This window comes from Tupaia chinensis, unplaced genomic scaffold, assembly GCF_000334495.1.
Source record: "Tupaia chinensis unplaced genomic scaffold, TupChi_1.0 Scaffold000644_1, whole genome shotgun sequence".
NCBI lineage: Eukaryota > Metazoa > Chordata > Mammalia > Scandentia > Tupaiidae > Tupaia > Tupaia belangeri.
In genome coordinates this window covers 5,475,007-5,490,490 of record NW_006160165.1, presented here as the reverse complement: position 1 = coordinate 5,490,490, position 15,484 = coordinate 5,475,007, and the positions used below count along the sequence as shown (strand labels likewise).

Genomic DNA, 15,484 nt, shown 5'->3' with positions numbered 1-15,484 from the left:
ACTGGGGAGGGATCGTGCGTGCCACGGCAGGGGACCCTCATCCCACGATTACAACGTCCTTCTGTGACAGGCCGGCGGACAGAGGACACACTGAGCCCCAGCCACTGCATCACCAGACTCTCGTCTACCACAATGACCTCCAGAGACACTGGGGAAGCAAGCTGGGGCAGCAGGACCCTGCGCTGGGATGGAGACCTGCCGAGGGAGGACAGACACCATTCGGTCCCTCAGCTAGACGTCAGTACCCACTGGCCACACTGCTCACTGCATGCTTGGAAACCCAGATACCTGTTTTTTCAAACAGAAAGACATTCTGGCATGATGTGGTAATGAAGGCAGCTGCTGGAAAACATCGCGGGAAGGAACACAAGCAGAAGAGACGGAGGCAGCGGCAGGCACGGAGCACAGGGACACCCCTCACGAGGGGCCCAGGCCGGCCCCAGGAGCCCTCTGTGGGAAGGCCGTCAGCCGCTCGACCAACTTGAAGTTGTTTTCCAATGGAGGCTAGGACCATTTCTCTACCAGTGCACGCGAAGCTCAGCCTTCCACGCACACACACACGCAAACACATGCAAGCACCTGCACACACACCAACCCCTTGCTCACTAGCCCAGCGACTCAGGCCTTCACGATCGCCCCTGTGCAGGAGGCTACGCCCCTCCTGACCTCTGGAGCACCTCTGGGAGCCAGGCATCACCTCTGCTCTCCTCCTCGCCTTCTGCACACTCAGGCTGCTGCAGGACCCCATGAGACCCCGCTGCCTACAGCGCCGCTTCAGCCACGCAGGCAGGGAACCGAGAGGGTGTGTGGGCATCAGGGCGAGGGCAGCTGTGCATCGCAGGGCTGAGGACCTGCCGGAGGGCTGAGCTCAGCCAGTAAGCGCTGCCCGAGCTGGGAGGCGTGAGCATCGAGTCCTGCCAGACAATGCCACATGGGGGTGGACGCTGTCCCTCACGCCACACAGACAGAGCCTCAACTGTTGGCCTAACAAACAACAGAGGCGGCCCTGGCACTCACAGACGCGGACACAGAGGCTGGAGCGACCTCTCTGAGGGAAGGGGAGGGCGACAATGCTCATGGCACAGCCGACGCTGCCCCGGGCTCGGTCCTACGTGCAATCCTTTCCAAGCAGGAACAGTGTGAGGAGGGCACAGAGAAGGAGGGCACGGGAACAGGTAGAGGGGCATGAGGTGGGACAGAAGTGGCTCGCTACCTGTTGAGGACACACATCGTATCCTCTCCGGGACTGGTCTGAGCAGTATTTCATGGTAGGTAAATTCCCCTCACGAGCCAAATCATGTATAGTGACTAAATGTTAAAAACAATGAGAATAAAAATGATAATAATCTGAAAAAACAAAAAGCTACTTGACGATGACGTGAATAGTAGCAATGTCTTCGTCTTGACTGACATGAAGGGTAAGGGTGCTGGAAAAAGAAATGTTCCACACTGTAAAGACACGTGATCAAATGTAATATAAAAAATAGAATACAAATTACAATTAAATTTAGAAAAGGTAGCCGACTGACCAGGACGAAACCGAGGGCAGTAAGTCACTGGGAACCTCATCCAGGTAACAGACTGCGATGGCAAACCAACCCACATCTCCACACCTGCACCCTAGCTCACAGGCGCAGGAGGGAGCCCCAGAAGAACAGGTACGAGTACCGGAACCTGCTGCCAGCCACCAGGGGAGCCCTCCCTGAGCACTCGCCTGCCAGGACTTCAGCCACAACTGAACCTCAAATAACTCCTGGATACAGGGCAGAGAGGACGAGGCGTAGGCCACTGGCCCCGAAGCCCTCACAGCATCAAAAACCTGCAGGTCACAGCAGACAGAAGCGGCGACCCCGCCCCAACCATGATGCCTACAGGGCTCGGACCTCTGACCCCGGCAGGTGCTTATCATGCAGGACTGTCTTGGTGAGGCTGACCCCCAGGGCCCAGAGGGCTGTCTCTGTTCACCTTACTGCCCCTCCTGAGATGACCGGCATTTCAGTGTTCCTAACTTGGGCATGACCAGGGCCTCGGGATGTATTTCTTACACACTTTTAAGAATTATTTTATTTAACTTTATTTATTACTATTTTCCAGTTTGATCAGAGAGAGACGGAGAAAGCGAGAAAGGGGAAGTGAGAACGCAAGCCACCAGGTCCAGGACTTGAACTGTGGGTCAGCCATGAGGGAGTCCAGCACCTTAACCACCACACCGCCTACCAGTCCCTCGACATGTTAAAGGTTTACTAGCCAGTGGCTACAGAAGCTCATGTGTCCACCATGACATAAGAAAACACGCATTCATTGCACGGTGGCCCTGTAACATGGAAATGCCAGCCTCTGGGACCAGGAAGACCAGGGCTTAAATCCCGGCCTTGTCACCCCTGACTGTGACAGAATGCACCCACAGGTCTGTTTCTTTCTTTTCACAAAAAGAGATTTTATTAGGTGATGGTGGCTACCTTCTAAGCCAGACCTGGAAGCTTTGGGCCGGGAAGTAATTATCCAAAACAACTGTTACTTATTTACTATTAAATAAAGAATTATTTTCGGTAATTTTATTTACTTACTTATTTATTTTAATTTGACGGGGGAGGGGTGAGTGAGAGTGAGAAGAGCGAGCGAGCTCAAGCTGCAGGTCTGAGAATCGCGCGGTGGTCGGTGTGGGTGCAGTGCCCTTAACCACACGACCTGCTGGCCCTTATGTACGTTTTGTAATTTGCCAATGGACACATGCACTCACTGGTGACAGAGAGGGAGGAAGGAAGTGAAAAAAGCACCCCACGGGGCACGCTTATGCCACCCCTCCTCCACCCCTCCTCCTCTGAGGACTACAGGCACGCGTGTGCTCGCGATCCGGTGTGTTCTAAAGCTGCAGGGTTGGCCATGTGGGAGTCCAGCCACCTTAGACCCCAGGCCACAGCCTCTCCTGCAATTGATCCACTCCAGCCACCCTTCCTTTGTCACGAGCTCCCAACTCATGCTCTGCCAGGGGCGGCGGCCGGCATCGTCCGCATTTTCATCCACCTAATCAAGATCATATTCAACAGGACAGGAGCAACGTGCCGGAGAGGCTGGCCAGCTGGCACCTCGTGGCCATACACGGAGCAGTGGGCTGTGGAAGACGGAAGAAGATCCCAGGTGGCCGAGCTGCAGACCTGCCGAGTCCTTCGGGTCCCCAGAAAGTCACCCATCCACCTGCAAGTCACAGGTGGACTCCAGATGTAGCAGGGTTTGGATGAAATCTGGGTTTAGGTGGACAAAAGCAAAGCAAAAGTAAAAGATGAAGCAGGACCATGACTTAGCATGTGTGCTGAAGGGTGTGCCCGAAGTCGTCTTCCTCCTGGCCTCACGCCTGGGGCCGTGGGAGCTGACGGCGTGGAAGTGCACGGCGGCCGCGAGCCACAGACACCTGGTACATGCTGCATGGAAACCAGGGCTGCTCCCTGGGGCGGCACCTCCGCAAAGCTCTGAAGGCGGGTGCTCCCGTCTCCCGTGACATATGGCACCAAAGGAGAGAGAGCACCTTCCTGTCCCCACCGAGTGCCAAGATGACACACTCAACCAAAGCACGAGCTGCAAAATGAAGCCATCGCACGGCACTGAGCACAGAAGTCCTCCAGGCCAGCAGGCTGAGTGAGGACACCCTCTGTCCCCCACAAGAAGTAACTCGAGATTGTCTGTCATCTCCCCAACACTAGGCATCCAGCCCTGTCACTGACCCCATCAGGACAGACCCTGGCAGCATGCTGTGGGGTAGCGTGTGCCTTCACTGACACGTTATCAAGTTCAGGCAGGTCAGGTCACGAGGTCTCCTTGGATGACAGCGGGTATGGCTCCTGGTGCCTGCTGGCAGACAAATGGGGCAGTGGCCTCAGGGATTCCGACTCCCACACTCCCAATGGCCACAGGCTTCCAAGGTACAGCACTCTGTGGACACCAGAAGGCCAATCATGACCCAGCACCACAGTACAGCAGTCCAGCACTGAGCACTGGGACCCAGATACCACATGGCTGAACAGAGTTCAAATCCCAGCTCTAGAAGCTTGTAAATCATTCTATGTTCAACTGTGTGTGTGCCCAAATGAGACAAAGAGGTGTGTGTGGTCACACCCTGTAAGCATACGCTTTTCTGATGAGATGTGGAGGTGTGTGTGGCCACACTCTGTAAGTGTGCACGTGCCCAATGAGACATGGAGGTGCATGTGGTCACACCTTTTAAGTGTACACATGCCAGATGAGACACAGAGGTGTGTGTGGCCATGCCCTGTAAGTGTACGCATGCCAGATGAGACACAGAGGTGTGTGTGGTCACACCCTGTAAGTGTACACATGCCAGATAAGACACGGAGGTGTGTGTGGCCACAGGAGGTGTGTGTGGCCACACTCTGTAAGTGTGCACGTGCCCAATGAGACATGGAGGTGCATGTGGTCACACCTTTTAAGTGTACACATGCCAGATGAGACACAGAGGTGTGTGTGGCCATGCCCTGTAAGTGTACGCATGCCAGATGAGACACGGAGGTGTGTGTGGCCACGCCCTGTAAGAGTACGCATGCCGGATGAGACACGGAGGTGGGTGTGGCCACGCCCTGTAAGAGTACGCATGCCGGATGAGACACGGAGGTGTGTGTGGCCACGCCCTGTAAGTGTACGCATGCCGGATGAGACACGGAGGTGTGTGTGGCCACGCCCTGTAAGTGTACGCATGCCGGATGAGACACGGAGGTGTGTGTGGCCACGCCCTGTAAGAGTACGCATGCCGGATGAGACACGGAGGTGTGTGTGGCCACGCCCTGTAAGTGTACGCATGCCGGATGAGACACGGAGGTGTGTGTGGCCACGCCCTGTAAGAGTACGCATGCCGGATGAGACACGGAGGTGTGTGTGGCCACGCCCTGTAAGTGTATGCATGCCGGATGAGACACAGAGGTGTGTGTGGCCACGCCCTGTAAGTGTGCGTGTGCTGGAGACACAGAGGTGTGTGTGGTGTGTGTGGCCACGCCCTGTAAGTGTGCGCGTGTCAGATGAGACATGGAGGTGTGGTCACAAGCAGTAAGAGTGTGCATGCTGGGTGAGACCGGAGGTGTGTGTGGCCACACTATATCGTGGGTACTTTCTTTCTCTATCTCTGTCTCTGTCTCTGGCAAGTGCAAAATCCTCTAGCAATTAAAAAAACTATACTCCAAAGCCAGCATTCCCAACCTCACTTTAAAGTCTCTTTGATTAATCTGTGGCTGAATCCTGAACTATGCTGTCCAAATGGAAATCCTAAGAATATAGATTTAAAAACAAGAATTAAAAAAAAAAAAAAAAACCTCTGCAATACCCGTAAGGATGGGAAAGACACTGAACACACAAAACCCAGAACGGCAGCAGCAGACCTGGGGGAGGACGGAGAATGCAGCATCTGGAGTGCTAATCGGACCTTCTAAGACATCCAGTCTCCAGTGGGAAACAACATGTGCGAAGAATCAAGAGTGACCCACATACGCCCCCTGCCAGAGAGCTCTAATTACCTATAAAATAATGACACTGAAATTCTGAACTAAAAGGTAGTCATTGAAACAAAAAGTCTATTAGAGGGACTCGAACGCAGATGTGAGCTGGTGAATAAAAGAATCAGCAAACATGAAGAGCTCAACAGCGATAGAATGAAGAGCCTTAGAGTCCTGTGATGCACCATGTCGTCCTCTGAGTGCACAGTGGGAGTCCCAGAAGAAGGGATAGAGAAAGAGATGTTTCTAGATGTCCATAACGACAGTCTGAAATGACTTATTTCCAGTGTTGTTTTGATAGTCTTAGACACCATACCACAGCAGGAAGACAGATACCCACCCGACCCACACCTGCTCCCTCCTCGTCTGATTTCATAGTCGTGGTGCCTCCACCTAGAACATCCCCATCACACTTCCATGCCGATCCCTGGCTGAGACGCAGGTCATTCCTAACTTCTCCTAATGACGTCAGTCTACAACATCCTTACCTCTTAAGAATTTTCTAATCTCTAGGTGTGCTGAAACACCTACACCTCACCGGAGTGCTGGGAAAACAGAGTCACAAAAGGGAATGTGAGACTGTCTCACACATGGTACATACTGTACATTCCCGTCTGTGATGCAGTCTGTCCCACACTTTCATTTTATATTTATGTGTCATTTATAAGTTCAGAAAAGCCGAAAATCGGTTCCTGGCTTGGTCACTAAGCAGCATGGGGTCTTGAGCAAGTCACCTAATTTCTGGGGTCCTCTGCTTTTTCTCCAGTAAGATGGGAGTGCTATAGCAAAAGACGGTGAATTCTCTATGAATTACTTGAGTTTACTTCCAAAACGACTGCAATTTTATCATATACTATTTGCCAGTGTAGTTTCATACAAACTATTTAGGTGTGATTCTGCACAATATTCTCCCACTCTGAAGAGTTGAGTTTCTTCAAAGGAAAGCAAAGATGCTCTCGGTAGAGGACAGTTAGAAAAAGGAAACTAAGAGGGCCCTGACTGAGCTTCAATGTGAAGAGAATTATAGACTACGTAATGCAAAGAAAGCCAACCCACCAGGATTCTAGAAAAGCATGGTGGCCTAGCTAAGCCAAGTACTTAATGTTCAACCAAGCAAAACTAACAGACTAAAGAAATGCTGTCGGGACCAGCTGTTGACGCAATGGCTATGATGCTGGACTTCCATGTAGCCGACTGCGGTTCGAGTCCTGGGTCTGGTGACTTTAAATCACTCCGGGCACGTGTGCGTGTGTGTCCAAGATTCTGAGAGGAGAATGGAGAAGGGATTGTGGCGTGGCCATCCCTCCTGGGGGGGATTTCTTGCTTTCTGTCTCTCTGTCTCTCTCTGTCTTTCTGACGAGCACATGTGCCCTATAGCAAAAACCTCTCAAAAGGAAAGAAGGAAGGAAGGACGGACAGACGGAAGGAAGGAAGGAAGGAAGAAAAAGAAAGAAAGAAAGAAAGAACGAACGAACGAACGAACGAAATCTGGCTGATTTAAAGAAAGAAAGAAAGAAAGAAAGAAAGCTGGCTGATAAAGAAGCTGCTAACTTGTTTCTTCTAATACAATTATTTGGACATAAGCTATAACAGAAAGAAAACTCCCCCTCTGGAACATCACTGTGGATCATGACTGCATTATTCACGCCATGAAGCCTCCCCAGGAGAGCCACGTCTCACACGAGAATGCCAGAGAGGAAAGCTCCAGGCATTTCCACCTGGTCATGTCTTTGCGACCGTGCAAAGACCCTGACACTGACAGGCAGCGAGGTTAACAGAGCACGTGCGGAGCGAACTCCTGCAGGCTCACGCAGGAAGATGATGCCTAGACCTCAGAGCAGCCGAGAGTCTACTATTCTGGAAGTTGACAGAGGACATGAAAATCAAGAGCCCAAATCATCAGATGAAGCTGGCTGAAAAGAAAGAAAAGGAAAGGAGGCAGTAGAGGGTAAGACTCAGACAGAGGCGCTCAGGAAGAGAAGGACCTGGAGCTCACCAAGCTCGCCAAGGAGGAAAGAGAGGAGTCGACGATGCTGGAGCAGCCCGCTAAACTAGGTGACATGGAGACTCACGGGCTGGCAGGGCGGGCAGAGGCGACTGCAGAGAAGGGGTGGCAGGAAAAGCAGAGACAAGAGAGAGCGAGGCAACGGCGGCGCCCACACACTAGAACCTGAGTTGGACAAGGGTGTGGTCCCGACCTCTCTGTCCAGCTCCCTCCCGTGCCTAAGCAGTGCCTGCACAGTGGGCCCCTGGCGGACACTCACTCACTGAGTGGCATCCCCTGGCCCCGTTCCCTGATGGGACAGGATACGGGGGCAAGTGCGCAGTAAACACCCAGGAGAAAGCTGAGCACAGACCAGCAGCTAGGCTGACGAGGTGGGGCTAAGTCCATGCAAATCTGTCCTAACTTTTCACTTTTTCCTCGCCTTAGGGTGCATGCGATTGCAAAAGAGAGAGAGTGAGAGGAAAAGTAAGAAATCCCCCCAGCAGGTAATGGCCAATTCCTTCTCCTCCGTTCTCCTGGGACTTGGGGGCACACATGCACACATGTCCAGCATGATTTTCCAGCCGCCGGGTCCAGGAACTGAACGGCAGTCAGCCATGTGGGAGTCCAACATCTTAACCACCATGCCACCTGCTGTTCCATGCCATGTTTTAATAGAGGCACAGCCCTATCCTCAAAGGGCTGTGGCAAAGAAACGCTCATCAGTTCCTAATTCCCACCAATACATCAACAGTCTCGGGTCACATTCCATCTCCCCACCATGAAAATAAAAGGTTGTAAATGGGAAAGAACATAATCTCATATTTTCCACAGAATTCAAAACACACATTTAGGAAGTTTGCTGTGCTCATGCCAAGCAGACATTTAAATAAGAATGTTACCCTCTACTGTTTAGGGACGAAGATGGCTCAGGTTAGAGACTCAGCATTACAGACACTCCACCGCTCACACACTGACCACGTTAAGCCTGGAAAGGCAGGAACGCCAGGACCGCGCTGCCTTTACACGCAACGTCCTGGTGCCTCTAACTTCACACCATCTGTGCACACAACCGATTCCAGGGAAGACCATGTGAAGACAGAAAATAAACCAGAAACTGAATGGATCTACATACTTACGTTCTAATCCAAAAACTAATAGCACTCTGTATATAAAAGTCCACACTCACATAGGTCAGCAGCGGCATAGTGGTTATGGCGCTGGATTCCACATGGCCAACTTCACAGTTCAAGTCCTGGACCCAGTGGCTTGAAAAACATGCCAGGCGCATGTGCGTGTGTGCCCAAAATCTCAGGAGGAGAATGGAGAAGGGATTACACAGGGGCAGGGTGATTTCTTACTTTCCTCTCTCTCTCTCTCCAGCAAGTGCCCTATGGCAAAAATCTTTAAATAAAAAAAATAGAAAGAGAAAAAGAGAAAGAGAGAGAAAGAAATCAATCAATCAATCAATCAAACTCACAACATACAGCTTTCACGAGCGTACTCCTGCACGCCGGCACTGGGTGGGGGACGAGCGCACCCCTACATGCCGGCACTGGATGGGGGATAAGTGCATCCGTGCACTGGGTAGGGGACAAGCACACCCCTGCACGCCGGCACTGGGTGGGGGACGAGCACACCCCTGCAAGCCAGTGGGTAGGGGACAAGCGGACCCCTGCACGCCGGCCCTGGCTGGGGACGAGTGCACCCCTGCACGCCGGCACTAGGCGGGGACGAGCACACCCCTGCATGCCGGCCCTGGCTGGGGACGAGCACACCCCTGCACGCCGGCACTAGGCGGGGACTAGCACACCCCGGCACGCCGGCACTGGCTGGGGACGAGCACACCCCGGCACGCCGGCCCTGGCTGGGGAATGACCACAACAGCATGCCGGGTGACGGGCAGTACCAGCACCGGGCCAGAGCACCAGTGGCGACCGTGTCCGTGCCGCAGACAACGGACGGTGTTCACCCTTTTCTGTGAGCCAGGAGGGCCCCACACCCCGCGGCACTGTTTCAGAAACACTCAGAAGACGACCGTCGCCTGCAGGTGCAGCAGGTACTCACCACGTTGTAATAGCTTTTGTTAATGGCAGTCGTGTCGAATCCTTTAGGAGGGCTTTTCAATGTTCCTGACTTGGGGGACACGGGCTTCTCTGAAACGAAAGCAGGAAGTGGTTTACTGGCCAGTACTGAAGACAGAATGTGCAGGCCCCGCGCGGCCCAACCGAGACCAACCAAAAGGAGAGCTGCGGAGAAGCCCACGTGGGACCGTGGGACCGAGAGACCGCCAGGCCAGGTGTCTCCTGTCGGCTCAGCTCACTGCAGGCTCTGTTCAGGGTCAGCAGCCCCAACACCACAACCCAGAGGCCACCCGCAGCCACCTGCTCAGATTCTGTTACAAGTAGGAGCCGGAACAGAGCGTGTCGGTCACACATGCCTTAACACTGCAGTGAGTGCGGAATGCCAGCAGGTACATGATCCCATCACACGCCAAAGGTTTGGTCCCAGGGGCTGAGCCTGCTGTCTAGTGGTAGCCTGGTGGCTAAGGCAGCCAGTCCTCACACACCCAACAGCCCCGCAGCTTGCAAAAACCAGGTGCTTTTTGTGTGGATGCCCTGAGTAACAACAGCACAGAGAATTGGATAAGGGACCGCAGTAGGGCCGCCCCACGGTGGTGCTGCTTCCCCCTCCTTGGCCAGCACGTGTGTGCTCCAGCTAGGGCGACGGAGGACACATGGAACCACAGAACCTCGGCAGCTGGCACACTAAGGCAGCAGAGAGGACAGCGAGGGCCCGATGGCCTCATATCTGTTCAGCTCGACACGTACTGCAACACTGCCAGGAGACATGCGTCTGCACATGTGCTGTCTACCGCTGGTGCTGTGGGGTGCACGCGTGTTCCCATCCACTGCCAGTCCTGTGGCGTGTGTCTGCACACCAGTGGTTCTGTGCATGTGTCTGCACACCACCGGTTCTGTGGCGTGTCTGCACACCAGTGGTTCTGTGGCATGTGTCTGCACACCAGCAGTTCTGTGGAGCGTCTACACACCGGTGGTTCTGTGGTGTGTCTGCACACCACTGGTTCTGTGGCATGTCTGCACACCAGCGGTTCTGTGAGGGGTCTGCACACCACTGGTTCTGTGGTGTGTGTCTGCACACCCGTGGTTCTGTGGCGTGTCTGCACACCCCTGGTTCTGTGGCGTGTGTCTGGACACCAGCTGTTCTGTGGTGTGTGTCTGCACACCCCTGGCTCTGTGGCGTGTGTCTGGACACCAGCTGTTCTGTGGCGTGTGTCTGCACACCCCTGGTTCTGTGGCGTGTGTCTGCACACCAGCTGTTCTGTGGCGTGTGTCTGCACACCACTGGTTCTGTGGGCACATCTGTGGGCGCGTGTTCCTATCTCACTGGCTGCCTGCAGTGTGAGTGAGAGGCACTCGGCAGCTGGTGCTGTAGGCCTATCTGTTTTGTATCCAACTTTGGTTCTACGAGGTCTATCTGTCACTGGCTCTATGGGGTAGGCTCATGGTTCTTTGGGGTCTGAGTGTCTCTGGGTCTCCAGGCCACAGGGAAAGGCACTGAGTTGAGGGGACGTGGCGATGAGCATTTCCTAGGCTGAGCTCAGGCACGGCCCCTCGTCCCTGGCCCTGTGACCACCCTGCTGTGTACAGCCCTGTCCCGAAGTGGGGACGCACCCAGCCCTGATTGAGGGAATGAGCACTGAGCACCCACCCGCCCTCTCTGGGCCTCTTCTACCCCCTGTTCTTCCACCACAGCCTCTCTGGGCCTCTTCTACCCTCTGTTCTTCCACCACAGCCTCTCTGGGCCTCTTCTACCCTCTGTTCTTCCACCACAGCTCACGGTCCCCAGAACAGTCCTTCCCTCCAGGCGAGCCTGATCCAGGCCCTGCCACCAACTCCCTCCCGAGTGCCTTCAATGTCGCCACAGCAAGGGAAACGCACAGTGCCCAAAGCAAAGCTCACCTGCCTTAGGCACATGCACTCACTGGAAAGAGACAGAGACAGTGAGAGGGAAAGTGAGAAATGACTCCTCTCAAGAGGGGATGGCCAAACTGCAGTCCCTTCTGCTCCATTCTCCTCCTGAGATGTGGCATGCATGCACGTACGCCCTGAGTGATTTTCAAGGCACCGGGTCTGACACTCGAGCCATGGTCATCCATGTGGGAGTCCAGCAACATAACCATTGCACCACCCGCAGGTCCCGAAGCTTAGCCTGGACCTGCACCACCTGCAGGCCCCGAAGCTTAGCCTGGACCTGCTCCCGAGTGGTTGAGAGTGGGGGCCTCAATCGTGGCCGGAAGCACTCCCTCGCCCACAGAATGGAGGCCAGTACTCCACCGTCCCACATCTGCCCCTGAGGGTGTGACTGCAGAGGACAGGGGACCATTCGGTGCTCCCAACCTGAAGTAGCTGGAGCATGGTCTGTTCCCACGTTTTGTGTTTTCAAATCTGATGCTGAGAAAAGGTGAGGCCCGTGGGCAAGGACTGGATCAGGCGCCTGCGTCACAGAGGCCAGCTGTCGCAAGCGGGTGAGGTGTCCCTGCAGAACCGCCAGAGCACCCCATCTGGGCGACTCCCGCCAGAACTGCAGGCCCAGGCCTGTCTCTCACCAACCACCCGGTCGGTCAAGCGTGCTTTTTGAAACATTTTTATAATGTAACTTGGGAGCAAGATACAAAATAACAGTCAAGGGGACTCATGGAGCCTAAGCTCCCCCAGACCACAAGTGGCACACAGGAGAGCACTCGACCACGGTGACCACGGTGCGTGAGGGTTGGGGACGGCCTGGAGATGCCGACAGCACCACGGCTGCCAGTGGCACACTCCGACCTGGGCACAGCTCGGATGCCACACAACGTGGAGAAGCCCAGCCCACTCTCAGAGCGGTGGGAAAAGGCTTTCCAGAGAAGAGGTCGGGTCAGGAAGGCGGCAAACCGACCAGGGGCAGGAGCGGCCGGCCCACAGCCTCTCTGGGCCTCTTCTACCCTCTGTTCTTCCACCACAGCCTCTCTGGGCCTCTTCTACCCTCTGTTCTTCCACCACAGCTCACGGTCCCCAGAACAGTCCTTCCCTCCAGGCGAGCCTGATCCAGGCCCTGCCACCAACTCCCTCCCGAGTGCCTTCAATGTCGCCACAGCAAGGGAAACGCACAGTGCCCAAAGCAAAGCTCACCTGCCTTAGGCACATGCACTCACTGGAAAGAGACAGAGACAGTGAGAGGGAAAGTGAGAAATGACCCCTCTCAAGAGGGGATGGCCAAACTGCAGTCCCTTCTGCTCCATTCTCCTCCTGAGATGTGGCATGCATGCACGTACGCCCTGAGTGATTTTCAAGGCACCGGGTCTGACACTCGAGCCATGGTCATCCATGTGGGAGTCCAGCAACATAACCATTGCACCACCCGCAGGTCCCGAAGCTTAGCCTGGACCTGCACCACCTGCATGCCCCGAAGCTTAGCCTGGACCTGCTCCCGAGTGGTTGAGAGTGGGGGCCTCAATCGTGGCCGGAAGCACTCCCTCGCCCACAGAATGGAGGCCAGTACTCCACCGTCCCACATCTGCCCCTGAGGGTGTGACTGCAGAGGACAGGGGACCATTCGGTGCTCCCAACCTGAAGTAGCTGGAGCATGGTCTGTTCCCACGTTTTGTGTTTTCAAATCTGATGCTGAGAAAAGGTGAGGCCCGTGGGCAAGGACTGGATCAGGCGCCTGCGTCACAGAGGCCAGCTGTCGCGAGCAGGTGAGGTGTCCCTGCAGAACCGCCAGAGCACCCCATCTGGGCGACTCCCGCCAGAACTGCAGGCCCAGGCCTGTCTCTCACCAACCACCTGGTCGGTCAAGCGTGCTTTTTGAACAATTTTTATAATGTAACTTGGGAGCAAGATACAAAATAACAGTCAAGGGGACTCATGGAGCCTAAGCTCCCCCAGACCACAAGTGGCACACAGGAGAGCACTCGACCACGGTGACCACGGTGCGTGAGGGTTGGGGACGGCCTGGAGATGCCGACAGCACCACGGCTGCCAGTGGCACACTCTGACCTGGGCACAGCTCGGATGCCACACAACGTGGAGAAGCCCAGCCCACTCTCAGAGCGGTGGGAAAAGGCTTTCCAGAGAAGAGGTCGGGTCAGGAAGGCGGCAAACCGACCAGGGGCAGGAGCGGCCGGCCCTCCTACTGCTGCTGTGGGGACGTGCCGGGGCGGAGGACTCGGGGTCTCAGCAAGAGGCGGCTGGTCACCGGGCTCCGCCGGGCCACCCTGAGGGAGGACGAGCTGGAGGAGGACGCCCCAGCAGCGCCCCCGCCCACCGTAAACGTGCGGCCTCCGTGCTCGCCAGACCCTGCGAGGAGCGCAGGAAGCTCTGCCCGTGGCTCCTGCTCTTGCTCCTGCTCGGCCGTGACTCGCTGCCCAGCTCGCAGCACCAGCACGAGGCCTTCCAGAAACGAGTGTCACCTTGTGATTCAGGGGAGACAGAGCCTGGGCCTCTTCTCACAGAGAAGCAGACAAAGCACCCAGCCCTCCTTGCGGCCTAAGAAACACCAGCTCTGCGGGCCCATCCGGGAGCCAGACACAGGACTGCTGCCCACGCATGGGGAGTGCCGAGAACGTGACCCTCCCCGACCTTCCGGGCCGGCTGCTCGGAGGCTCAAAGGCAGGTGTGCACAGACCAAGGTGGGCTTGCAAGAGGCCCAGGAAAGACCAAGAGGGTGCTCAGAGCGAGGCCGGGCTGGGGGTGGGCGCAGACCAGGAGGAGGCACGGTCCTGCTCCCACCCTGTGACCTCACAGGTGAAAAGGAGCCCAGAAGCCTGTCGGGCAGTGCAGGCCAACAGCAAGGCGACATGCAGGACACTGGGTGACCCGGCCCTGCACAGGCCCCGGCTGTGTGCACTGCAAACCCTCTGTCTCCTGCAGAGCCGCCAGGACTGACGGAGGCAGGAACACCTGTGGGCCCCTGGGAGGCCAGCGCTCCCCTCTGGGGGAACACCTCCACCACTCAGGCACAGGCACCCAAACAGCTACGGCCCGCAAAGAGGGGCCCAAACGGCCAGGGGGCCACAGTGAGGAGCGAGCACCCAGGAGAAGGCCCAGGGTGGGAACTGAAGCAACGGCAGAGCGTGACATTTAAGGTGACAGGAAGGCATGAAATCCCTCCTGGGAACACACAGGAAGCCCCAGACAGTCTCCTACCCCCCAGAGTCTTAGTGGCCACCTTGCCGCAGGGACCTTTTCCTTCTTTAAACCAAACCCTAACAGCGGCCGTGACACCACCCACCTAGACGAGTGGGGGCCCTGGCACGGCCTAGCGTGGTCTCTGTGCCGCCCCTCCCTGGCCACGCCATGACCCTGCAGTGTGTGTGTGAAGCAGGGTCAGGTCAAGCCCACCCCATGACTGCACTGTGCCTCTAAGTCCACCCTGGGTGGGAGTGCCTGCCCGCCCCCAGCAGCAGGGAGGGCCGGGCCCCTGCGTCGGTCCTGCAGGCGCCTCGTGGGCAGAGCCACGTCGCTCTGGCCCCAAGTGACAGTCCCTGCCCCCAGCCGGCGGCCACTCGGTACCTGCCGAATGGGTGTGGGCTGTGGCTTCGACCAGGTGACAGGGCAGCGTGGAGCGCACCGGCTGAGGCAGATGGCAGGGTAAAGGGTCGCGGCAAGGGGACCCTAAGAGGCAACTGTCAAAGTCAGTGCCACGACCTATGAGCGAGGCCGACCCAGGGACCAACACGAGCAAATCTAGAGGAAGGGCCAGGGAGAGAGGGCGGAGGGCGGGTGGACTTACAGTAACGCCTGCAGCTCAGGAGGCCACACACACAGAGAGGCTGTCCTCTGCCAGCTCCGTCCGGGCACCGTCCCCCCACCAGCGCTCTGTCCTGGGCACCATGCTCCCACCACTCTGTCCCAGCACCGTCCCCCCACCAGCCCTCCGTCCCAGGGACCGTGATCCCACCAGCCCTCCGTCCCGGGCACCGTGCCCCCCCACCAGCACTCTG

General features: G+C 56.2%; 1 protein-coding gene across 4 annotated transcripts in view; it reads right to left on the bottom strand.

Annotated features, from left to right (window-relative positions):
* ARHGEF7 (Rho guanine nucleotide exchange factor 7) overlaps positions 1-15,484 on the bottom strand; it is a gene marked incomplete at its 5' end in the record, with an annotated part of 116,584 nt that overhangs the window by 54,177 nt on the left and 46,923 nt on the right. For all 4 annotated transcript variants that reach the window (XM_027776205.1, XM_027776206.1, XM_027776204.1 and 1 more), the window contains 1 exon segment: positions 9,547-9,635. In XM_027776205.1, the coding sequence (XP_027632006.1) occupies positions 9,547-9,635 (89 nt within the window).